Source organism: Rhinoderma darwinii, chromosome 1 (genome assembly GCF_050947455.1).
Source record: "Rhinoderma darwinii isolate aRhiDar2 chromosome 1, aRhiDar2.hap1, whole genome shotgun sequence".
NCBI classification, from domain to species: Eukaryota; Metazoa; Chordata; class Amphibia; order Anura; family Rhinodermatidae; genus Rhinoderma; species Rhinoderma darwinii.
The window spans coordinates 36874971-36902428 of NC_134687.1; the positions used below are offsets into that span (position 1 = coordinate 36874971).

The 27458-nt window shown below is 42.1% G+C and overlaps 1 protein-coding gene across 2 annotated transcripts in view; it reads right to left on the reverse strand.

Annotated features, from left to right (window-relative positions):
* The window catches only part of TRMT44 (tRNA methyltransferase 44 homolog), a 65100-nt gene that overhangs the window by 15619 nt on the left and 22023 nt on the right, over nt 1-27458 (reverse strand). For both annotated transcript variants that reach the window (XM_075857501.1, XM_075857509.1), the window contains exons 3-7: nt 17570-17789; nt 16529-16597; nt 3586-3693; nt 2596-2667; nt 753-859 (exon numbers count right to left, since the gene is read on the reverse strand). In XM_075857501.1, coding sequence (XP_075713616.1) covers nt 753-859; nt 2596-2667; nt 3586-3693; nt 16529-16597; nt 17570-17789 — 576 coding nt within the window. The remainder of the gene's footprint in view (nt 1-752; nt 860-2595; nt 2668-3585; nt 3694-16528; nt 16598-17569; nt 17790-27458) is intronic.

The window sequence follows — 27458 nt, forward strand, 5'->3', positions numbered from 1 at the left end:
GTGATGTCATTCTCTGCACAGCACTTGGACAGGAGCGGCACTATGCAGAAAAAAATAATGTCAAAGGGGCACCACATTTTTTAAATATGGGATTCCCTGCACTCCGACCCCCACGATCAGCAAATGAGGCACATGCTGGCAATACGCGGTCACTTTACCTGAAATACAATAGTATCAAATTGGCTAAAATCAGGGTGCAACTTTATCTGGTTTTTAATCATATTTTTTATATAACTTTTTGGTTATAAATTATACAACAGATATTACCCCCTCCTGCACATAAATTGTATGAGAACACCTGCATAAGGTCAGTAGCGAAATTACACAAAATCCTCATAGACCTACATGATCAAGAGTACTGTGCCAGCCATATAACGAAGACAAGACAACCTTGCCCTTCCCCCATTATTAACATAAATAGACTAAGAAAAAAAAAAACCTCTACCGGACAGTACCCAGAGCAAACCTAACTCTTTAACCTGACTGTTGAATTTGTGCAGCGTGATAGTAAATCCATGGATCGGGTACATTGAAGCGCACCCTCCTCCATAAGACTTTGTAGCAGGGATGTTGGATGTAGCTTATAGAGGACGCAGAGGTAGCAGTTGCCTCCGGGGTCTGTGGGGCCTGAAGGAAGGTAAGTTAGTCACGGCTTTTGAGCAAAGAAAATATGGAAGTATGGATTGGTGAGAGCGGATGCGGTTTAGATTTAGTGTCCCTTTAAGAAAGTGAAATCATTTGTATTTCATTACCGTGCGGCGATCACGGGAAGCCATGGTGTCAGCTCATCGGAATGGTTACCAATTATCCAATCTGTGTCTGGAAATAAGGAATTATCACTTGGTGTAATGGCAGTTTCCTGAGGGAAAGACAGAAATGATATCATCTTCAGTAGGATGAAAACGGAAATTCTGAAATCTAGAAGTCACATTTCATGCATAAAAATAAAAAAAACATTGCAAACACAAATATATATCACAAATATAAAAAGGTGATCACAGCCTTAGGCCCCATGCACGCGACTGTAAAAACGCCCGTAATTACGGGCCCATAGACTTCTATTGGCCACGGGTGCCTTCCCGTTTGCGTACAGGAAGGTGCCCGGGCCGTTGAAAAATATAGAACATGTCCTATTTCAGGCCGTAATTACGGCACGGGCAGCCCATAGAAGTCTATGGGGCTCCCGTAATTACGGGTGGCTACGTGTGCGCATCCGTAATTACGGGAGTGTTGCTAGGCGACGTCAGGGGATTTCAATTTTTGAATAAAGAGAAGCAGCGAAAATGGCGTCTGAGCGATCATGTGACCCTTTTAAGGGGTTTGGACAGGATTGTGATATCATTTCCAGCCCCCCTTTTTTTTACTGGTCCATAAATACGGGTTAAAAACTTGTGACAAAAGGACCTGTATTTACGGGAGGGAAAAAATACACAGTCGTGTGCATGTGGCCTTAGGCCTCATGCACAGTTCAGTTATTTTCTTCAGGGTGCTGTTTTTTTAACGGATAGCACCCGACACATTCATTTCTATGTGGCCATGCACACTTCTGTTGTTTGGACAGTTCCGTTCATCCATTCTGTCAACAGTAGTGCATGTCCTACTTTTGTCCGTCGTTCAGTGACCGTGGGGCCCATTGAAGTCTATGGGTCTGTCAAAAAAAACGGACGGCATCCGTGTGCTGTCCGTTTTTCACAGATCCGTTGTAAAGCAACGGCAGGGCGTGCAAAAAGTTCCCTGCATTCAACACACAAGATGGAAATTAACGGGCCATTTAAAACGGAAGACATTTTTTCCCCTCTAAATGATTTCAGATTGTTTTTCAATACCATTGTACAGATTATGGGTCACATTAAGGGTGGAAAAAAATTCCGAAATGATTCATCTTGTACGGATTTTGTAACATGACAATACCTGGCATTTTAACAGGGATGTGTAGACTTTTTATATCCACTGTATATAATGTCATGTTTTGGCATTCTATTAAAGCCCCATATTTGCCGCAAAAGAGGAAAAAAAAAATATTTAACCAAAGTTTAAAAAATAAATAAAAATTAAATCCCAATATCAAAATTGTGAAATTTTGCTCTGGACAATCAGACATTTAAAGGCCTTGGTCCTGAAAGGGTTAAAGCAAATAATTCTAACAGCACCTTGTGTGTGACACATAAGAGTGGCTATTTTGTCGTGCGTTGGCGAACGTATCCAGCCATAATGGACCTACTGTTCGCATTTCTCGTTCTCCCCAGTGGAGAATAACAACCCAACCACAGGGACCGCCACATCATCCTGGACTGGCTCCCAATTGCTGAATTTTACAGTAAAAGGTTTTGAAGAGATAAATGTAATTGATTTAATTGCCTTCACCAGAGACGACGGTCATTAACCTATCAGGAAGTGGGCTTTGCGGAATAAATTAGCCAGAGGTAAATTAAGAGGGAAAAAAAGCAGAATTCCCTATAAACTGCCGAATATAAAAGCAGAGCACATCTCATGTTTAAATATCACATTGTTTGGCTCTCAGGCGGTGTCTGATGGAGCGCACAGCTACTTCAACGTAAATGTCACCAGTGACACCATAGAGCAAATTTAGATTACCTCCAAAATAGTTTGTGACCCGTACATATCCCATATTTTTCTCCTGCGGACATCAATGCCTCGACCGGAGTGCTTTTATCACATGTAAAAAAAAAAAAATGAATTACAAAAAATATATTTTACATAGAAAATGTCAGCTATTGTAATTATTATTTGTAATGCTACAACTCCCAAGTTAATACACTTCAAGTGAAAAATAGAACCTTCACCGCACTTCTATTCTCATATATAGTACCGTTGTTGAGCCTTTCCCTTTATAATCAGACATTTGTGATCTGCAGATCTTTCCTTCTTCATAATTCACTAGCAGGAAGTTGTAACCATTAGCTGCCATGTTATAGATACAGTGGAGCTGCAACCCGGTCACCGGTCACTGTGTCAACAAGACTGCCAAGTGCTTATTACACTTGTCATTCACCTCTCCTCGTGTTAGCACACTCCTGTGGTCACAAACTGTAGGTGGATCCCCAGCCCAATTCCTTCATCATCATCACAGCAAGAACTTCCCACCCCCTATTAGTAGTCACAGCTCGGACTCCCTCCACCTGCAGTCGTCACAGCAACAACAACCCCGGCCAATCGCCTCTTCCCAGTAGTCAAAGCAAGGAGTCCAACGCACTCCCGCTATGCACCCCCAGTCAGCAGTAAGCTATATACGTACAAACTTTTGTAGCTGCTTGCATCAGCCTCTACTAACGTAGATCGATGAAGGATGAGTTCTCAGTGATGACATTGAATGACAGCCACTATGTACATTCTCTGCCTGGCAGGAGCGATCGGCGACAGCTTCCGCCAGAAGTGATGAAACTTGACGACATCATCCACCACCATGCATTTGACACCAGGTGGATGCACCCGGCCACAGAATTTATGAATCACAGGGAGCAAAACCCAGTCGCCAGGGACTATTTTCTAGTCTTAATAGCGACCAGGTTTGTCCAACTAAGGTAACGGCGCATAATTCAAAGTTTCCTGGCAAAATATATTTACCCCTTCATTGCTTAAAATATGGACCAAAAGTCCATTTCCACATCCCAAGTCAACAAAGGATTGCTTCTCCGTTAGCTGCTTTTGTGATCGCTCTTCCTCCCAAAGAACCTATAACAAACAAACCATTATTAGAATACAGTAAACTAAAATCTGTGATGGCGAAACTAGCATCCTAAACAAAACAGAAAATGTGTCAATGTACACTGGCGGAACAGAACTAGAAGGGTCCGATGTAAAATCATTGAGATCGCCAGACACCAATTATTCCGATTTCATAAACCCTAATCTGACTGGTATATGATGTCACCACGCAGGATATTAATGTCATTTATTTTACACCGCATTCCAAATTATTATGCAAATATTATTTTTCGCTGATTTTCCTAAATAGTCGATGCAAATGACAGTCAGTATAATCTTCAAGCCATCAACCGTTGGAGTATAATGCGAATTTTATTGAACAAATCTCCTAATGATAACAGATTTATTTTTTTAGAAGTAAAAAACTCAAAATGCGCTGTTTCACAACAGAGATCAAAACATTTTAAAGGTTGTAAAGAGAACTAAAATGGTCATTTGTTGAATTTGCAGCATCAGGAGGTCATATTTATAGAAATCAAAAGCTCTTTCAATCAAAAAAAACTTAACAGGCCAACTTACATGTTAACATAGGACCCCTTCTCTGATATCACCTTCACAATTCTTGCATCCATTGAATTTGTGAGTATTTGGACAGTTTCTGCTTGAATATCTTTGCAGGATGTCAGAATAGCCTCCCAGAGCTTCTGTTTTGATGTGAACTGCCTCCCACCCTCATAGATATTTTGCTTGAGGATGCGCCAAAGGTTCTCAATAGGGTTGAGGTCAGGGGAACATGGGGGCCACACCATGAGTTTCTCTCCTTTTATGCGCATAGCAGCCAATGACACAGAGGTATTCTTTGCAGCATGAGATGGTGCATTGTCATGCATGAAGATAATTTTGCTACGGAAGGCACGGTTCTTCTTGTACCACGGAAGAAAGTGGTCTGTCATAAACTCTACGTACTTTGCAGAGGTCATTTTCACACCGTTAGGGACCCTAAAGGGGCCTACCAGGTCTCTCCCCATGATTCCAGCCCAAAACATGACTCTGCCACCTCCTTGCTGACGTCGCAGCCTTGTTGGGACATGGTGGCCATTCACCAACCATCCATCTGGACCATCCAGGGTTGCACGGCACTCATCAGTAAACAACACGGTTTGAAAATTAGTCTTCATGTATTTCTGAGCCCACTGCAACCGTTTCTGCTTGTGAGCATTGCTTAGGGGTGGCCGAATATTCGCTGTATGCACACTTGCAAACCTCTGGAGGATCCTACACCTTGAGGTTCGCGGAACTCCAGAGGCACCAGCGGCTTCAAATACCCGTTTGCTGCTTTGCAATGGCATTTTAGCAGCTGCTCTCCTAATCCTATTAATTTGTCTGGCAGAAACCTTCCTCATTATGCCTTTATCTGAACGAACCAGTCTGTGCTCTGAATCAGCCACAAATCTTTTCACAGTACGATGATCACGCTTACGTTTTCTTGAAATATCCAATGTTTTCATACCTTGTCCAAGGTATTGCACTATTTCACGCTTTTCAGCAGCAGAGAGATCCTTTTTCTTTCCCATATTGCTTGAAACCTGTGGCCTGCTTAATAATGTGGAACGTCCTTCTTAAGTAGTTTTCCTTTGATTGGGCACACCTGGCAAACTAATTATCACAGGTGTCTGAGATTGATTAACATGATCCAAAGAGTTTCATTGAAAAACTAATAATTAAAGGTTTATGACACTTAAATCCAATGTGCATAATAATTTGGAACACGGTGTGTTAGGCTTCATTCACATCTGCGTCAGGGCCCGTTCCATAGTTTTCCGTTTGCATCACCATTGATTTCAATGGTGACGGATCCGGTGCCAATGGATTCTGTTTGTCTCAGTTGTGCAAGGGTTCCGTCGTTTTGACGGAATGAATAGTGCAGTTGACTACAGTATTGATTCCGTCAAAACTATATAGTTTCCGTTTGTTTCAGTCAGGGTTCCGTTCTGACGGGAAGCTCGACGAAACGTCAGAACGGGACCCTAAAGCAAATGTGAACGAAGCCTTACAGAGGCAATTTCCTGCCTCCAAGTGCAAACGTACCGCCAAAGACGAGGCTATATTGAATACTTCACTGATCTACAATGCAGGTAGTATGGAACTACAGGTCCCAGTATGCCTGTGTGCCCACTTATCTGGGCCTGTGCATAGTGAAGAGTGCCCTGTTGCCAAGCAAGAATTTAAAAGCGGTAGACATTGTTCTGGACTTTGTCAATCATTATGCTCAGCCTCTCCTATCTTCAACCAACAATAGCGGATAACCGAGAACAATAGATTGCTTTAACCCCTTAATGACCGGGCCATTTTGCACGTTAATGACCAAGGATTATTTTTTGTTTTTCCACGGTCGCATTCCAAGAGTCGTAACTCTTTTTTTATTCCGTCGACATAGCCGTATAAGGGCTTGTTTTTTCCGGGACGAGTTGTATTTTGTAATTGTACCATTTTTAGATGCTTATAACATATTGATTAACTTTTATTAACTTTATTTTAGGAGAGAATTGAAAATAAGCAGCTATTCCAGCATTAATTTTCACGTTATAAATTTACGCCGTTTACTATGCAGCGTAAATAACATGTTAACTTTATTCTATGGGTCGGCACGATTACAGGGATACCAAATATGTAAAGGTTTTATATGTTTTTCCTACGTTTGCACAATAAAAACCCTTTTAGAAAAAAATTACTTGTTTTTGCATCGCCGCGTTCCAAGAGGCGTAATTTTTTTATTTTTCCGTCGATGTGGCCGTACGTGGGATTGATTTTTGCGGGACAATGTGTAGTTTTCATTAGTACTATTTTGGGGTACATAGGACTTATAGATGAACTTTTATTTTATTTTTTATGGGGGGAATGGGAGAAAAGAGAGAATTTTGCCGTTGTTTTTTGCGTTTTCTTTGGACGCCGTTCATCCGGCGGTTTAATTAATGTGTTCATTTTATTGGTCAAGTTGTTACGATCGCAGGGATACCATATATGTGTATGTGTGATTTGTTTTGACCGTTTTATTAAATAAAACCACTTTTTGGGGCAAAAAAGTAGTTTTATTTGACTTTGACTGTAATTTTTTTTATTTTTTTTTTCACAAACTTTATTTAACGGTTTTACTTTTTTTTTTTTAGTCCCACCAGGGGACTTCACTATGCGATATGCCGATCGCATATATAATGCTTTGGTATACTTCGTATACCAAAGCATTATTGCCTGTCAGTGTAAAACTGACAGGCAACCTGTTAGGTCATGCCTCTGGCATCGCCTAACAGGCAGATGCTGAAGACAGACCTGGGGGTCTTTGTTAGACCCCCGGCTGTCATGGAAACCCGACGGCGACCCGCGATTTGTTTGCGGGGGCGCCGATCGGGAGACAGAGGGAGTTCCCCCCTCTGTCAAACACATTAAATGCCGCTGTCACTGTTGACAGCGGCATTTAATGGGTTAAACTGCCGGAATCGGCGCGTGCTTCGATTCCGGCAGTTGCAGCAGGAGCCAGGCTGTGTATAACAGCCGTGCTCCTGCCGCTGATCGCGTGGGTAAACTGTCAGTACCCGCGCGATCACAGGACGGATATATCCGTCCTCCTGCGCGAACTAGCAGCTGCTGAGGACGGATATATCCGTCCTTCGGCGTTAAGGGGTTAAATGGAGAGAAGCCTTCCCCATCTATGAAGACTATTTTGTTTTTATTTTTATCTAGTCTGTGCTGAACAATTTATTAATCTATTGTTACATTGTTGAGGGCTTTATTTTTCTGTTCCAAGCACTAAATCCGCTGCATAGACAATAGGGGGAATGTATTAATACTTTAGGTTTTATACCCAGTCCTAAAGAGGCTCTGTCACCAGATTATAAGCGCCCTATCTCCTACATAATCTGATCAGCGCAGTAATGTAGATAACAGTGGTTTTTATTTTGAAAAACGATCATTTTTGAGCAAGTTATGAACAATTTTAGTTTTATGCTAATTAGTTTCTTAATGACCAACTGAGCGTTTTTTTTAAAACTTTTGACCAACTGGGCGTTGCACAGAAAAGTGTATGACGCTGACCAATCAGTGATCAATCAGCGTCATACACTTCTCTCCATTCATGTACATTTGTATTCACAGCACGATCACGCTCTGCTGTCACATACACCCACATAAACTTTACTGAAGTGTCTTGAGAGTGAATAGACCTTGTCTCCAGCCAGGACACGATGTCTATTCACACTACCGACACTTCGGTAAAGTTACTGCCGGACTTATTCATGGCACAGCGAGAGCACGCTGTGCTGTGTGATTAAGTCCCACAGAAAGTTTACCGAAGTGTCGGGAGTGTGAATAGACATCGCGTCCTGGCTGGAGACAAGGTCTATTCACTCTCAAGTAAAGTTAATGGAGGTGTATGTGACAGCACAGTGAGATCACGTTTCAAAAACGGCCGCGTAAAAAAACGCCCGCGAAAAAGAAGTGCATGTCACTTCTTGAGACGTTTTTGGAGCCGTATTTCATAGACTCTATAGAAAAAAAATCTATAGAAAAAAAATCTCCAAAAACGGCATGAAAAACGCGACTTTGAATTAAAAAAAAACGTCTAAAAATCAGGAGCGGTTTTCCCTTGAAAACAGCTCCGTATTTTCAGACGTTTTGGAGTTTGAGTGTGCACATACCCTTAGGCTTTCAGGGCCCAAGTTTTGTATAATTGGTTCAACATCCCCATTTGATCTATGAAAAGAATCTGAGCCGCCAGAACGATGGTAAACCCCCCAGAAATGGCTCCATTTCGAAAAACGACACTCCTCAGAGAATTTATCTAGGGGTGTGATCACTTTTTTGTTCACAGTTTTTTTTTCAAAGAATCTTGGGGAAATCTGGCGTGAAAAATAACATTTTTTTTTTTTTTTTTTTTATCACATTTGTTTTTATTGAGTTTTTCAAATCGAACATACAAGTAAGCAGGAACTAAGCTTACTTACAAAACTTAACATAGTAAAAATAGAAATAAATTTACATAACTTAACATAACAAAGGTATCAGTCCAATATCATAGCTTTGTGTACAATAAATCATTATGAACAATAAAACAATATGTAAGGGAATACATCAGGGAGTCTCAATGGTATTTTTGCACAATAATATATGGTTTGTATGTGTGAATATCCATAAATCTAGTGTATCGCATTACAATACTGGCTGGAGGTCCAAACATCCCACATGTTGTCAAATGAGCTTTTTTTATTTAAGGAAGAGGCGATCATAGATTCAAACCAGCAGTTGTTGTTTATTCCCTGAATAATTTCTGACAAGGATGGGATTTTATTGGTTTTCCAGTATTTTGCTATTTTGAATCTAGTCACTATAATAGTGTGTAGGATAACTGCTCTGTGAGTGCGATCATACTTGTCGGCACCAATTGCCAACAAGCATAATGGGGCATCTAGGATAATTGGGTATCCACATATATTTGACAGAAAACGACCCATTTTTCTCCACACTTCCAGGATATGTGGACACTTCCACCAGATGTGCAACATAGTGCCTGTATTGCTACATCTCCAACACTCTTGATTCTTCGTAAAATTTATGAAGTTTCTCCGGGGTGAGGTACCATCTATACAAGAGTTTTCTGGCTGTTTCAATATGATTAGTACATCTGGAGATCGATGAGACAGCATAGAAGGCCGAGTTCCATTGATCTTCAGATATAGTGACCTCAAGATCATGTTCCCACTTTTGTTTGTATATATGCAAGTCATTTGGGAAGGAGTTTAGTAAAAATGTATAACATTGGGAGATATTACCTCTGGAGGATGAGTTATTTGCTAACCATTTGCTTAATTTGGATTCTGATGTTGGGAGAGGTTTGGGTATGGATGTCAGTGCATGCCTAATTTGTAGATATTTATAAAAGTCATGTTTCTGAATATTGTACATTTGGGCCAGAGTTTGGAAGGGTATCAGGATGTCATTTTCCCATAAATCGGACATGTGGAGTAATCCATTAGCCATCCAAGTAGAGATGTCAAGATCTGGAATGAGAGCCATCAGTAGTGCAATACTAGATTTCTCATAATCCGTAGAATACAGGCTATGTTTAATAACTAGGTGGTGCCATAACTCCGTGATTGCCCTTATTGTAGGATGTGTGGACCTCATATGGTTCCCAAATAAAGAGGAAGCAGATAGGAATATTGCTAATGAGTGCCTTCCCAATACAGATGATTCAATGGAAACCCAATGTTTAGAAGCATCCTGTGACCATAACGATTTTAATTGGTCGAATATAGCGGCTCTATAGTATTGTAATAAAGTGGGGCATCCCAATCCCCCCTCACGCATGTGTCTGTAAAGAATATCTGCTTTAACTCTTGATTTGGTTTTCCCCCATACGAATCTCATTAAGATGGATTGCAGTTTATTTATGAAAGCGTTTGTCACAAATATGGGAACATTCCTAAAAGTGTAGAGAATCTTAGGAAGAGTTAACATTTTGATGGCAGCTATTCTACCTAACCAAGAAACACCGTGGTGTTTATAGTTATGTAGGTCCTCAATGATTTTCTTGTGGAGAGGAATATAATTTTGGTCAAACAATTTTGAGACTGGAAATGTTAGATTAACCCCTAGATAAGGCAGGGCGTCTTCCACCCATTTGAAGGGGAATGATGCTTTAAGTTGTGCTACCATTTTCTGGGAAAGCCCCATATTCAGAATTTGTGACTTAGAAGTGTTTATTTTGTAGTAAGACGCATTACTAAATTCTGATAAAACTTTACTTATTTCTGGAAGGGACGTGGTTGGGGAAGAGCATATTATTATTACATCATCAGCGAACAGACCTATACGGTGTTCCTTTTTCCCTATTGTGATTCCGGAAATTGAACTAGAAGACCTTATTTTCTCAGCCAGAGGTTCCATTAAAAGCGCAAAAATTAAAGGGGACATGGGACATCCCTGTCTAGTTCCATTTGTAATGTCAAAGCGTGAGGATAAAAATCCGGCTGAGTATACGGAGGCGGAAGGACCGGAGTATAGAGCTAAAATGGCTTTCCCAAACGGGCCCACTATTCCTATTTTATCCAGAACCGACTCTAGATAACCCCAATGGATCCTATCAAAGGCCTTCTCTGCATCTAATGATAGGAGCAGAGAAGGGGTGTTATGCGTTTCTGCATAGTGAAGGATGTTGATTAGTCTTCTAGTTCCATCTACCGTTTGTCTATTTTTAATAAATCCTACTTGATCAATATTGATTAGAGAAGGAAGGATATCAACCAGCCTGTTGGCCAACACTTTTGAATATATTTTCAAATCGCAATTTAGCAAAGAAATTGGTCTAAAATTTTCGGGTCTGTCAGGAGATTTACCTGGTTTCGGGAGGGTAATTATTAGTGCTTGTAGCATTTCTTTAGGAAAACGACCTGAAATAGTGGCCTGATTGAACATTGATACTAGGTGAGGGGCTATAATCTGAGAGAACTGTTTATAATATTCGTTTGTTAGACCGTCTGGTCCGGGAGATTTATTAATCTTGAGTTGTTTAATGACATTTTGTACCTCTGATACTGTGAATTGTGCATTAAGGAGTGTCATTTGATCACTCGGGATCGACGGTAAATTGACCGAATCTAGAAAGCCATCTATAAGTTGCTGCGTAGGTTGTTTGGTGAGAGGATCTTTGTTTAAATTGTATAAATGACCATAGTATTCAGCAAAGGCTTCAGCTATCCCCTGTGGGTTTAAGATTTTATCCCCAGATGGTTTAAAAATATAGGGTATTTTAGCCTTCAATGTTTTGTTTTTAAATTTGTTAGCTAACATCTTCCCAGCCTTATTACCCTGCCAGTAATAGATCATTCTGCTCCTTCTCAGGGCGTATTCACACTTGTGGTATAACAATTGGTGAAGTTGTGTTCTTAATTGTTTTAATTCGATTGTTAGACCTCTCGTGGTTCTCTTTTTATTAAGATCTTCTAATTTCTTAATTTTAAGCAACAATTCTTCTGTTTTAGCTAATCTTATTTTCTTTGCTGTTGCCGCAATTTTGATAAGGTGACCTCTGATTACTGCTTTGTGTGCACACCAGTTGTTAAAGGTGGACGTGTCATCCGGTTTATTAGTTTCGAAAAAGTCAGTCAAGGCTTTGTTTATCTGTGCATTGTATTCCTCTTTGTTTAGTAAGGAGTTGTTTATGCGCCAGGGGGAGGTGGGAACTCGATTATATTGCTCATTAATAGAGATAGAGACTGGGGCGTGGTCCGACCAAGTGATTGTCCCGATGCTAGGGTTGATCACACGCTGGAGTAACCATTGGTCAGCAATAATAAAGTCAATTCTAGAATAGCATTTGTGGGGGTGAGAGAAAAAAGTATAATCTCTTTCTGAGGCATTACAAGTTCTCCATGTGTCATAGAGATTTCCCCTGAATAAAATGTTATAGATATCTGTGTTTTTTTCTTTTGGTTTGCTCCTACTCTTGTCTAATTGAGGAATCAGTACTTTATTGAAGTCCCCACATAGTATTAGGGAACCAAATTTATTATTCTCAATTCGTTTAAGTAGACGTTTGAGAAATCTGCCTTGATGCTTATTAGGAGCGTATAATGAGACCAAGGTGTATTTCTCATTGTTAATGAGGCACTGTATGATTACAAACCTATCACATTTATCATAAGTTACTTGTATAAGTTGAAAGGCCACAGAATTTTTGATAGCAATCAACGTCCCCTTTTTCTTGCCTGAGTTTGGGGTACAAAAAATATGGGGGAACTGTGCATTTTTAAGCCTGTGGATGTCTTTCTCCAAGAGGTGTGTCTCTTGTGCACATAACACATCACATTTCAGCATTTTACACTCTTTCCACATGAGAGAGCGTTTGAATGGACTATTAAGGCCCTTCACATTCAAAGATGATATTTTAAAGACCATTATACCCTAAGAAAGATCGATACTGTGTACTCTTGTAGCATACCTGATCTCTAAATATCTCCCCTACGTGAGTAATATTATGTGAGTGAGGACCACTCATCTCCGTTATTCCCCAACAAGAAAGACTATATGTACATAACGCATTTTTCTTATCAATCAGTAGTGATACCTTGTAACATAAAAACCTGAGAACACATATGAAAATATGTTCAAATATATCTAGCCAACTCCTTGTAAAGGAAGTTGGCCTCATGGGGGGGGGGAAGAGACACAACACGTGTAACATAAGTGCCTTCCTAGCCCACATGGTTATTTAAAGGCACAGTACAACCTGCAGCAATAAGATTATCAAAAAGAAAAAAAAAGGATATCAGACAACACCGTGAGTTCCTTATTCTGGATTCAACAGGGAGTCCAAAATTCTTGCTGGGTCATTCTCCTCTATATTCAATCAGATTGAATTCAGGGATTCTTAGGAGATCCAACCTGTGTCCATTCCTGGGATAATACCGGTGGTTTCTTTTTCGCCATCATTTGATGATCTCGAGGCTGAAAGTCGGGAAACCATTTTGCTAGAAGAGACGCTGCTTCTTTGGGTGTGTGAAGGACATGGGTGGCTCCATTTTTCGTGATGAGGAGCTTGACCGGGTAACCCCATTTATAGGGAATTTCTTGGTCACGTAGATGCTTTGTGAAAGGCGCAAATTCTCTTCTGCGATTCATCGTGGTTGGTGATAAATCTGCGTACAACGAGATGCCCACAAACCGCTCAGGGATGTCGTTATTTTTAAACGCCGACTTCAAGATGGCCTCTTTTGTTTGATAGAAATGGATTCTTGCCAGAACATCTCTCGGCGTTGTTTGCGGTAGATGTTTGGGTTTTGGCAATCTGTGTACTCTATCAATCATCAAATCTCTTTGATCCGCCTCTGGGATTAAAGCAGAAAAATAATCAATCAGGAACTCTCTGAGCTGCGCTGGCATGATGGATTCCGGTATACCGCGGAAACGAATGTTGTTCCTTCTGGAGCGGTCTTCCAAGTCAGCCAATTTTAATTTTACTGCTAGCATGTCTTCATCTGTCTCATTTTGAGCGTCCACCAAAGTATTAAAAGCAGAGGAAAATTCATCCATTTTTGTTTCAAGATGAGCTGTGCGATCACCAATATCTCTAATGTCCTTAGACAGTGTGGTAAAGGCAGTTTGGAAATCGTTTTGCATGGATGTCCTTAATTCTGACAATAGACTCCTCATATTAGATAAGGTGATGGCTGATTCCTCAGACGGGCTGCTTTCCCTAGATTTCCCCAGATTGGGCAGACTAGGAGGGAGAGACTGACCTGAAATCCAGTGCATACAGCTTGTCTGGTGTGCTTGAAGTTCCTTCCACACTTGGACTGCCTGCTGTGCAATGTGCTGCCTGGGAGAGGATAGGAGCTCCTAGGACCGGAGCGTTTTCCTGCAGAGTGTGGCCGGCGCCATTTTGTGAGTTTCCCGCCGGGGGATAGAAGGACGTGAGTTTAACCGGGGCAGCCGGTTTAGATCTTCCTCTCACCATCCCTGCTGCTTTGTGGCTACTTCAGGAGTCTCCAGGTATATTTTTGTGTCGGTATCCGACCTTTAAGGGTGGTTATGAGCCGCTTTATCTGAGGCTAGGAGAGGAGCTCAGACTTATGTGACTGCTCTCCTCGGCATCCGGACACGCCCCCAACATTTTTTGACAAATGCATTTATAGGACAGATTTTTCAGACACAAGTCCGGGGTGGGAGGGACAGGTGTTACACTGGTATGTCGCGTTTCTTCTTACGCCTCTTTTGGCTCAGACCCGACACCTTTTTTCAGGGCGGCTTTTTTTTCCGCTGTGGGCGGCACTTCACCAGGAAAGTGCTGCACTGGAATTATCCTGAGGGTATCACTACTTGCAGAGGTAGAACTTAATCCTACCTCCCGCATTACCAAAGAGAAGGGGTTTTATAACCTTCTCCTGGTACTCCAGGTATGTCCCCCTCATGACCAGTGCTACTGTAGATGACAAACGAGTTGTACAATGCAAGATTTTTGTGCCAATTTTTGTTTTCCGCATGGCATTGTACAGCTTAAGCATCAGGTTGATAGGTCCACTCCCCTCATAAATTTATTATAGGCCTGGATGCAGATAGGCCGTGACGTGGTGGTGAATGTTGCACCACACACAGGGACATGAGAGCAGGTGCCGTCATGAATGGATGTTCGCATTAATACATCCTTCTTGTCCCTGATTTTTTTTTAAATGGACCCCTTCGCTATGGAGTACCCTGCTATCCCCACGCTGCAGGGTTTTGGCTGAGAAAGGTTTTTGGGAGCAGTTTTTGGTTTTCACGGACCGTCCCACACGCCACTGTTCTTTGCACCGCCAGGTACTTGAACAGGGAGGGGTACACTCGTGCACCAGTTGTTAAGGTACAGGTGGTACCTCTGATCAAACAGTGGGTGCAGGAGGTCCCACACAATCTTCCAAATTGTGGTCAGGACGGGAGAACAGTTTGGGGGCTCAATGTGACTTTCCCTTCCCTTGTAAAATGTTTAAATTGTGCGTGTAGTCCGACTCGCACAATTTATACATTTTAATGCCATACCTTGGCATGCCTGTTGGGCAAATATTGTCTGAATTGCACCCTTCCCTTGAAATCTACCAGGGACTCGTCAATGGCAATTTCTCTTCCAGGGGTATACGAAGAGGAAAACTTTTGGGCCAAATGATAAATAAGGGGTATAATTTTAAAGAGTCGATCGAAATTGTGGTCATCCTGGGGAGGGGGGGGCACCGGGAATTATCATTATAAAGTATACATTTTTGGATCACCTCAAAAACGAGCCCTGTGCATTGTGGTGCGATATAAGGGGCAGTGGTAAAGAATATCAGTGGACCAATAGGCCCTCACCGATGGCTTCTTTGTTAGGCCCATATTCAGAACCAATCCCCAGCACTGCAGCATTTCGGCTGTGTTGATGGAATGCCACCAGTATGGTCTGGCATAAAAAGTACTGGGGTTCGCAGCAATAAATTGTTGAGCCCATAGATTCGTTCGCTCAACAATTTTTTCAACAAGACTGTCCGAGCTGGAAAAATTAAATTTCAGAAGGCCCTGCTTGAACCCCTGCAGCAGCAGTAAAACCCTAGTACTTGGAGGGTGTAGGAGGTTGAGGACAACCAATTAGGTTCAGGTGCAACCTGAACGCTAACCCTCCTGCGACAAGGTTCCTCCGTGTCACTTCAGGAGGAGGACAGAGCAAAAGCGGACCCAGCATCACGCGCACTCTGCGTCTCTGACGCGAGCATCTCATATGCCTCCTCTGCGGGCCATTTTTATTGTACATTATACTGTATTTATATGTATAATATAGAACTTTTTTTCGTCTTTTTTTCCATAAAACACTAACGTACACTCATATATATATATATACACACACACACACATACACACACACACACACACACACACACACAATCAGTTGTCCGATAGTGGACAACCAGGTCTACTCAGGGGGGGGGGGGGGATTTGTAGCTCTGTATCAGAAAAACAAAGCTCCGGCTACTATAAAGATGCATTAAGAAAATAATCCGCACAGAATTATGGACCAACCAATGGCATGAATTAAGGGTTCAATCATTGGAAGTAGAATACGTTTTCCAGGGCTCAGTAAAACTACTTTAGGACTTGGCAGTGAATACGCAATTTTTTTTTCATATTGTCAGCTGCAAAATCATTTTACTGTATACCGGATACAAAGTTCCCTTGTATTGTAAAGCGGACGTGAACCCGCCAAGGAAAACTGTCCACGTGAGCTATCAAATCAGGTCACGTCCAATACAAATATTGTGCGTCGTCTTTATAATCTGGATGTTTATCCTTGAAGAATGACAATACTCACTAACAAGTAGGTTGCTATGGCCACATCTTCATATACAAACTTTTCAGGATCTGTCACCTCAGGCCAGACCTGAAGAAGAAAAGAAAAAAGAAAATTAAATGTAATATTAGATTTTGCACAACTAGTATTTACAAAGCATTACTAGGGAAAAGGACAACATCGCAGCCAACCGTTCTTCTTGGTTATAGCGGTTTCTGGAAAGGCTGAGTGACAATGAATACGGCCGTTATTGCACTTCCCATAGGGGTCATCATCCCCAACTTAGTAATGCATTGGTATGTGAGTGAGGAGTTCTTAAAAGCGGTTGTCTCATCCCCTTTTAGATCAGCTGAGTGACCGTTGTGCCCCCTAAGTCACGAGGGTCCAAGTGCAATTACAACCTCTGCACCCCATTTATGGACACCACTGCTACGGACATTACTATATAACAGCAGAAGAATTTGGGTGGAAGTTAGACAACTCATAGGTGCTCCTGTACCCACCAAATGGCCCTAGATCCGCCACTTCCGGAGCGGTTTGCTGTTCCATGCGGCATGCAAATTATCAAGATCTCTCGTCCAATCAGAGGTGGCAAGAGGGTTCACAGTGTGAAATCTGCCTACATAGAGCCATTCAGAATTTGGGTACATGCCAGTGCATGCCATAACGTAGGCCAGGGATTTCAGAATTGAACCTACTGCTGCTTCATCTTCACTGGTTTGCTTGGAATGTGGGGCCCATAAACCATACCATGAATCGTAAAGACCCCTAGCAGCTGCATGTGCCCCCTCTATGTGCATACAACCTATTGCCAAATATTTTTATGCAATAAAAAAAAAAAATTACATCAAAATTCACATCAGTGGCGGAGTGGCTGAACTTTCCAGGTATGAAGCATGCAGCAACATAGTTATAAGCTATAGCGGGACGGCTTTCCATCAGTTTATGATTTGCCGTGCTGGAAAAATAATCCAAGGCATATAATGGCAGAATATGAGCTCGGGAAACAATTCATTTCTATCATTTCATTGCGTCGCGGCAGTGATGGATGAGCGCGGCTACCTTCACCAGATCTTTGTACTTCTCCTTCAGGCTGTGATAGTATTTGCTATATTTATCCACGGCAATGAGCGATAGGGTACTCTTAAAGTCGCTCCTCTTGTCCTCCGTGGACCACTTTGCCAGCCGAGACAGCAGCTCATTTTTCATCCAGGAGATTTTCGGGTATATAACGCCATCCGATTCCCAACCATCTGAATATAAAGTGAACAGGGAGAGTGACCTGGAAAAACAGGAATTTTTAATGAAACCATGAAAACAAAATACCGGACCATGCTAAAAACGCTCGAGGATTATTTTTTTAAGGTGAATGTCCACACTTGAACACTATTTTGGCTTTTTAAATCTTTTTTCAGGTCCATAATTTGGGGCTAAAATTATAAAATTCTGCCACCACTAGGGGGTGCTTAGGAGTTCCCGGTGATCAAGCGCGGATGCTCCAGCGTCCTCCCAGTAATGGTTTTCATGCACATAGCATGTGACCGCAACAATCAGAGGGCTCATCGGGGACAAATCATATTTCTGACATTGTGCCAGAAATACAAGTTTTGGAGGTGCATACGACATTGTGACCACTTTCAGGGGAACTCAGGTGACCCAAAAACTGCAATTCTGGCGGTTTTTTTGTTGTGTCATTCACCATGTGGGTTAAATAACCTTATACAGAATATTAGAATACTTTTACGGATGCGGCGATACCAATTAGGTTTCGTTTTTAATTTCTTACATTACTTTAGGGGGGAAAGTTTTATTTTTTATCTTTTAAAAAAATATATGTTTTGGTACAGTCTAGGGGACCTGAACCGGCGATCGTTAGTGCATTACTCTGCAATACTTATGTACGGACTCCTCTGGCAGGGCTTGATAGGAGCACCAAGATGGCAGATCAGGGGGCTTTCATTAGGCTGCCAAGCTGCCATGACAACCATCGGCACCCCGTAATCGCGTCATGGGGGTAAAAACAATGGAGTGACACAGGGGCCGCCCTCTGTCTAATGGCTTAGATCAGGGGTCTCAAGCACACGGCCCGCGGGCGGCCCCCTGGGCTGTCATCTGCGGCCCGCGAGACACAGAGCCGCTAGTATCGGCTCTGCTCCGAGACTCTGGAATTCCCCATCGCTGTCCACATATGAACAGCGATGTCTGGGGCTTCCCCATAGCCGGAGTCCCGAGCAGAGCGCTGGTGTCGGCTCTGCTCCGGGACTCTGTGGAATTCCCTGACATCGCTGCCCATATATGGACAGTGTGTCAGGGTCTTGCCCAGAGCGGAGTAGAGCGCTGGTGTCGGCTCTGCTCCGGGACTCTGTGGAATTCCCTGACATCGCTGCCCATATATGGACAGTGTGTCAGGGTCTTCCCCAGAGCGGAGTCCCGGGCAGAGCGCTATTATTGGCTCTGCTCCGGGACTCTGGGGAAGCCTCTGACATCGCTGTTCATACATCGACAATGATGTTAGGGGCTTCCCCAGAGCAGGAGTCCCAGTGATGTCAGGAGCACAGCTGAAGTCCCAGGAAGAGCCTACTAGCGCTCTGCCTGGGACTCCAGCTCTGGGCAAGCCCCTGACATCACTGGGGCAGCCTCTACAGAGGGCACTGGGGCAGCCTCTACAGAGGGCACTGGGGCAGCCTCTACAGAGGGCACTGGGGCAGCCTCTACAGAGGGCACTGGGGCAGCCTCTACAGAGGGCACTGTGGCGTTATCTACAAGTGGGTGTGTGACAGTATCTGAAGAAGACACTGGCATTATCTAGGGGTGTGTTGCATTATCTACAGAGGGCACTGTGGCCTTATCTACAGAGGGCACTGTGGCTTTATCTAAAGAGGGCACTGTGGCCTTATCTAGGGGTGTGTTGCATTATCCACAGAGGGCACTGCGGCACTATCTAAAAAGGGGCTGCCCAATCTTGACATGTGTGCTAACTGAGCCGCCGGACTGCATTTAGCGACACTTAAACTGGAAAGCTGGATTGTTGAAATAAGCACGTGGAGAAATATCTCAAATGTTAAACCTAGCGGTATTATTATAGTAATGTAGTATTATTATTCTAGTAATATAGTGTTATAGTAGTTCAAATAACTAATTGAGTAACAATAATTTTGTATTGTATCAAATTTGAAAGTAATGCGGCCCGTCAACTTCCCATTTTTTCTATATGCGGCCCACTTACCCGGCCGAGTTTGAGACCCCTGGCTTAGATGCAGCTGTTGCAATCGACTGTGGCATTTAAGTGGTTAAATGGCCTGGATCAGAGTTATTTGATTTGTGATATAGAGATGGGTGTCAGCCGCAACATACAGCGGATACCTATGGCGCATGGAGCAGACTCAGCCAGTCTCCTCCTCACCCCCCCCCCCAGAAGCACATACAGTTACATCAAATGTTAGCAAAGGGTAAAGGAATAGTTTATATTAACCTTAGACCCCAGTGCAGGAGCAGAGAACAGTATATGGGCTCCTGGATTCCCAGCTGCTTAGGCCCCATGCACATGTCCGTAGATTTCATCCATCCATAAATACTGTCCGTAAATATGGATCTGTAGTAATTTATAGTCATCCGTAAATCATCCGCATATAAGGAACGGTCCGTAGTGCATCCGTGTTTACGGCTCCGTAAAAAGAAGAAAACCACAAATGTGCAACATCAGCAAACCTGGCGTCGCCTAGCAACATTTCCGTAATTACGGACGGCTACACATCTGTAGCAGTTCGTAATTAAGGAAGCGCCCATAGACTTCTATGAAGTCCGTGCTGTAATTACGGACAAGAATAGGACGTGGTCTATATTTTACGGAACGGACACCCATCCGTAAAAATACGGAAAAGTATCTGTAGCCCATAGAAACGAATGGGTCCGTAATTACGGATGAAAAATACGGTCGTGTGCACGGGGCCTTACTTGTCCGAATGGCTGCTGCAGGAGAAATGTTAGTATTAGGGTATGTGCACAAGACCTCTTTTCAGACGTAGTGGAGCAGTTTTACGCCTCGAATTACGCCTGAAAAAAAGGCTCCCGTACGTCGGCAAACATCTGCCCATTGCTTGCAATGGGTTTTACGATGTTCTGTGCCGACGACCTGTCATTTTACGCGTCGCTGTCAAAAGACGGCGCGTAAAATGACGGCTCGTCAAAATAAGTGCAGGACACTTCTTGGGACGTAATTGGAGCCGTTTTTCATTGACTCCAATGAAAACAGCTCCAATTACATCCATAAAAGACGCCGCGAAAACGCGAGTACATGCAATTACGTCTGAAATTCAGGAGCTGTTTTCACCTGAAAGCAGCTCCGTAATTTCAGACGTATTTGGCGTTGCCGTGTGAATATACCCTTACAGGTTGGCCCATACAAATAAATGTGACCATGTAATATGGGATCAGAGCGAGATCCACTTTTTGTTGGCACTGGCATCAAGCTGAAACCCCTTGGACAAAAGTGGAAAAAACTTTAAATGTAAAAGGAGATTTATTTTATATGTAATATTAATCAAGTTATTTCCTGCACAGCAGCAGCGGTGGTGCAGCAGCGAGCCAGATCAGTACGTAAAGACCAGAACAAAAATAGTTTTACTTTTTCTAGTTCCAGAAAATACTTATAGCATTGCTTCCTGGAGTTCTAGTACCAGATTTGGTTTTCAATATTAACGAAAAACACGGAATAAAATAAAATTGCAAGCAAAACGACAATCTATGATTAAAAAAAAAAAAAAAATCAATCGTAAATTTCCATGTATGTGTTCAGTGTCGGAGCCTTAACAGATTGCAGCAATCCACCCGCTATTGCTTTTTGTATTAAAGAAGGCATCCATAACATTTATAGGTTCATCCAGGGCCTCCTGGTTCACGATTATAATTCTAGACCTATCAGTTGGTATGAGGTAGCAGAGAATGGGCATTGTATAGTGCAATGCCAAGTGCCAAACCCATAGGCATTAAATGGCAGCCACTAGAGACTGGTAGGACCCCACCATGCTGTACCCACTATGAGCCAGAAGTCACAACAATTCTTCGTGCCGTCACTTGGCATTTAGTTGGCGACAAATGTCCTGATGGCACCTATTACATGAACGAAGGACACCCTCAAGCTGAAATCCTAACAGAAAGAGGCGTCTGACTTGCAGCGCACATCTAGGGGTTAATTAAAAGCATAACTTGTCTGACGGCACCAAATTAATCACCGGCTTAGTACACAGTGGAGGATACACAGAGAATTAGAAATGCCGTATCGAGACTTTATGCGAGAACAAGCAGCTTAACGACTTAAGGAGACAAGATAAAAAATAGAGAGGTGGGAGCCGGAATAAAAGAACCAGAATTTCATTTACATTTTAACAAACTAAACAGAAACCCTATTAGAGGAACCGCAAACTAAAGCCTTCACTGTCGGGGAGATAAATATACTAATGGAACGTTCTGGCACGGAGGCAACGCGCGGAGGAACAACGTGGGCACTAAAGTCCAAGGAACTTCCCATTATTTGTGCTCCGGACTTTAAAGGGATTGTACAATAGAGGGCCTGTGTGTGCGACAACCAATATGGCTGCCAGACAAGGGTCGTCCCCCAGCTTTCCTTGACTCTTGAATGGCAAATCTGACTACATGTGCAGTAACATTGTATAAACTAGGACGATGTGCCATTCAGGGATGAAAAAAAAGTTGAGTGCCATATATTGGTTGTCAAAAAGATTCACCAAAAATGGATAGTCAAGACACAAGGCAATATATTTACTGGGCATTAAAGGGGTCCATGTCCATATGCCCTACTTGGACCACCCCCTCTATGCGCCAGAGGGGAGAGCCACTAACGAGCAGCAGCTCTGGGGGGACCCTGGTCGTCCATGTATTAGGGCTCTTGCACACAACGGTGTTAGCTGTTCGAGTCCAGTCCGAAATCCGTGGAAAAATAGGACATGTTCCATTTAGTTCATTTCTTTTAAAAGAAAAAAAAACAAAAAAAACAGTGCCACTCCAGTCCATGGGCTGTGTCTGGTACTGCAGCTAAGCCCCATTCAAGTGAGTAATACTAGATACAGACCATGGACCAGAATAGCGCTGCATCTATACAAGCAGTCCTTTATTCTCAATCTCGGACAATCCCTTTAAGGAGACCTGCCAGAAAACTGCTGCATAATTACCTACATTTGGCTACTGGTCTTACTCTGGATTTACTAATATGCCGGCACTTTTCTGTCTTGAGTGGAAATCCTTTTTAAAAGGGATGATCCCATGAAATCATTTTCATACCAAAATTCTGTTAACCGGTTAAGGACCGGGCTGTTTTACAGCTAAATGACCAGAGAAAATGTCACAATTTTGCTATGCGCTTCTTTAGATGACTAGAACTCTGCAGGTGAATAAAGTTCATCTTTGAATTTTACACTCTTTTTAACCCCTTCAGGACCAAGCTCATTTTGGCCTTCAGGACCAGACCCATTTTTTCAAATCTGACATATTTCACTTTATGTGGTAATAACTCCGGAATGCTTTTACCTATCAAAGCGATTCTGAGACTGTTTTCTCGTGAGACATTGGACTTTATAATAGTGGAAAAATTTGGTCGATAAATTCAATATTTATCAGTGAAAAACACCAACATTTTGTGAAAAATTGCAAAAATTAGCATTTTTCTAAATGTAAATGTATCTGCTTGTAAGACAGGCAGTAATACCACACAATTTTTTTGCTAATTAACATCCCCCATACGTCTACTTTAGATTGGCATCGTTTTTTTGAACGTCCTTTTATTTTTCTATGACATCACAAGGCTTAGAACTTTAGCAGCAATTTCTCACATTTTCAAAAAAATTTCAAAAGGCTATTTTTACAGGGGCCAGTTCAGTTGTGAAGCGGCTTTGAGGGCCTTATATATTAGAAACCGCCAAAAAGTCACCCCATTTTAAAATCTTCACCCCTCAAAGTATTCAAAACAGCATTTAGAAAGTTTCTTAACCCGTTAAATGTTTCACAGAAAATTAAATCAACGTGGAGGTGAAAGTTTCAAATTTCATTTTTTTTTTGTAGAAATTCATTTTTAATCTATTTTTTCTGTAACACAGAAGTTTTGCCGCTGATATCTATGCGTGCATGCTTCCGTGTTGTGCAGTAGAATATCTGCTGCTGAAGATATATCGATGGCATCCTGGCCAGACTGACAGACCCCTGATGATAAGTATAGAAACGCGTAGGGTCGGGTGAAGTGAGGGAATTTTGCGTAGGGGGCAGTGGCATTGTTGTGCATCTGTACATTGGGAGAATCTGGTGCGGTTAACGCAGGCTCCTGTGTGAACGAGGGTCCAAACCACTGCTTTACCAATGTTATACGCTGATTCCATATTTTGATATCTCTGTTTGCATACCCAGTCATTAAGGGTTCGCAAACGAACTAGGATTGGGAGTATTCTGTTTAATACGTTTTTAAATACACGGTTGGGCTTTTCACAGTGGTGATTGTACCCCTGTTTTTAGATAGCTATGAAATAAAAATTATACATTATACTCATTTATCACTTCAGTGAATTTTCAAATGTTCATATTTGTGGGAGCACAATATATATCGTTAAAATACAGTGAATTAACACAGAAGTTTTTACCAGAGAAACGCAACTCAATATCTATTGCCCAGATTCTGCAGTTTTTAGAAATATCCCACATGTGGCCCTAGTGCGGTAATGGACTGAAGCAGCGGCCTCCGAAGCAAAGGAGCACCCAGTGGATTTTGGGCCTCCTTTTTATTAGAAAATATTTTAGGCTCCATGTCAGGTTTGAAGGGCTCTTTCGGTGCCAAAACAGTGGAAATCCACCAAAAGTGACCCCATTTGGGAAACTACACCCCTTGAGGAAATTATCTAGGAGTATAGTGAGCATTTTGACACCGCAGGTTTTTTGCAGAAATTATTGGAAGTAGGCCGTGAAAATTAAAATCTACATTCTTTCAAAGAAAATGTAGGTTTAGCTAATTTTTTCTAATTTCCACAAGGACTAAAGGAGAAAAAGCACCACAACATTTGTAAAGCAATTTCTCCCGAGTAAAACAATACCCCACATGTGGTAATAAACAGCTGTTTGGACCCACGGCAGGGCTTATAAGGAAAAGGGCGCCATTTGGCTTTTGGAGCTCAAATTTAGCAGGAATGGTTTGCGCAGGCCATGTCGCATTTGCAAAGCCCCTAAGGGACCAAAACAGTGAAAACGCCAAAAAAGTGACTCCATTGAGAAAACTACACCCCTTGAGGAATCCATCTAGGGGTGTAGTGAGCATTTTGACCCCACAGGTGTTTCATAGATTTTATTAGAATTGGGCAGTGAAAATAAAAAACAATCCTTTTTCTTCAATAAGACGTAGCTTCAGCTCAAAATTTTTAATTTTCTCAACAAATAAAAGGAAAAAAAGAACCCCAACATTTGTAAAGCAACTTCTCTGAAGTACGGCAATACCCCACACGTGGTCATAAACTGCTGTTTAGACACACGGCAGGGCTCAGAAGGGAAGGAGCGCCATTTGCTTTTGGTGTACAGATTTTGCTGCATTTGGTTTCTGGTCGCTATGTTGCATTTACAAAGTCCCTGTGTAACCAAAACAGTGGATCCCCCCCAGAAGTGACCCCATTTTGGAAACAACACCCTCAAGGTATTCACCTAGGGGTGTAGTGAGCATGTTAACCCCACAGGTGTTTTGCAGAAATTAGTGTGCACACGATGTGGGAGAGTGAAAATGGGAATTTTTCCTTAGATACGCCAATATGTGGTGCCCGGCTTGTGCCACCATAACAAGACAGGTAATATGTAGGAGAAGACCCAGCAGGCTGGCGGGCATTGAAATAGCAAGAAAAAATACAGTTTTGCGGTTAAGCAAAAAGAAGTGCCTTTATTACCAGCCAAGCTATAATGATATGTATAGGTTAAAACATAACTTTTATTGATTAGGGTTAAATATAGTTAGGACACACAAAAATGGATATAAAATTTAACCAAAGTTCACTGACAGTTGTGAATTTTGCATCAGTCAGATGCAATCAGTATATGATATAATCTGTCTATGTATGTGTCACCTACGGCGTCTGCAGAACGCCGGGCGACACAGATGAGTAGCGTCTGTATCTATGTCAGTGAAAACTCTGAAGTTTAATAATTAATGACGAAGCCCCCCCGACATGTTTCGCTGCATCCGCAGCGTCTTCAGGGGTAAATGGGGCAACTGAACGGCGCGTGGAGGGTCCGTCCCTCTTAAGACCTCGGGCCGCCATAACAGTGGGCGTAATAGATAACGGACCAATCAGAAGGGTTGGTACTATCCAGTCATGAAACGCATGACGACCGGCTTGGTCAGCCATACAGAGACTAGAAGAGAAAGTGCCAATCACGCAGGAGCGGGGGCGCCTGCGCGGTCGGGATTGAACTGCGGTACGGTGAAATTAAACTAAGTGTGAGAGGGCAAAGACTGCGCATGTCACCACACTTAGAGAATCAAAGGTGAAAAAAGAGAAAGAGTGAGTAAATATTATCGGCAACAAACTTAAGAAAAACTGTATAGTGATATGTGTTGACAGTATCTCTGCACAGTATATGGAAGAGACCATATAATAGTTTAGGATGATGCTAAATATAATAATAATAATGTTGAGATAATAAAAGAAAAACTCAATTATAATAAGGGTGTATATTAGGTCACTTCCAATAGATATAGGAATGTGAAAAAATAAATTATATATGGTGAATGAGGGGGGAAAAAGGGGGGGAAAAGAGGAGGGGAAAAGGGGGGGGGTGAGGGGGGAATATATTGTAATGTGATGCTGAGAAAAATGATAATAAATGTAAAAATAAAATGTGATGCTAATGAGTGAAATTGACTAATGTGAAAAAAAGTTATATTATAAGGATTGTATTAATTAATAAAGGAGAGGTATAGGGATAGATATCCTACATTGTGAATATAAGGTCCTCAAAAAGAAAAAGTCTAATAAAGTTATTAATGGCATGGACATTATAGATATAAGAGTAATAGTAACAAAGATTGAGAAGACGGACATTGTAAATAATCCATAAGGCTAGAGTAGCATATAGGATACGCCGTATTAATAAAAATTCTGGAGTAGTGTCCATATTGTCTGAGTATTAATTCATAAATATCAATAATCATTAGCTGTAGAGTCACAGATTTACAGAAATGTATATAGATGGCGATCAGAGGGGAATTTTCCCAAAACAAAGGGGGAAAAAATAAAGAGAAGAAGAAAGGTAAGGGTTAGATTGAGAATATAGAGCTTATCAGAGAAAAGCTGTATAATTAAAGCCTTCATTTAGACCAAGGGGGCTCAATGAGCTCAACCTATGAATCCATCGGGCTTCTTCTTGAAGTAATCTCTTATCCAAGTTACCAGCTCTAGGTCCCAATTGTAATTGGGTAATTCCCCAAATTTGAAGGTTCTTAGTATTTCCATTATGTATGGATCTGATGTGTCTGGAGAGTGGAGTGTCCTCACCAATGACAACTGTGCTGAGATGTTTTGAGATCCGTCTACGTAGTTGCTGTATGGTTTTACCTATGTACAATTTGGGACAAGGGCATTGTATCGCATAAACAACACCACTGCTTTGGCAGTTGATGAATTGTTTGATGGTATAAGATTTACCATCAACAGGATTAATGAAGGACTTAGTGGTTGGCATTAGGGGGCAGAACGAGCATCTGCCACAGGGATGAGACCCTTTGATGGGGGGAGGAAGCCAAGTACTTTTCGGAATGGATGGTTTGGAATAGTGACTGTGCACAAGGTACTCTCTTAGATTTTTACCCCTACGAAACGTAATATTGGGTGTGTTCGAAATAACATTAGCAAGATCAGGATCAGCCTGAAGGATCGGCCAATGTTTTTGGAGTATCCTGAAGACCTGTGGGGAA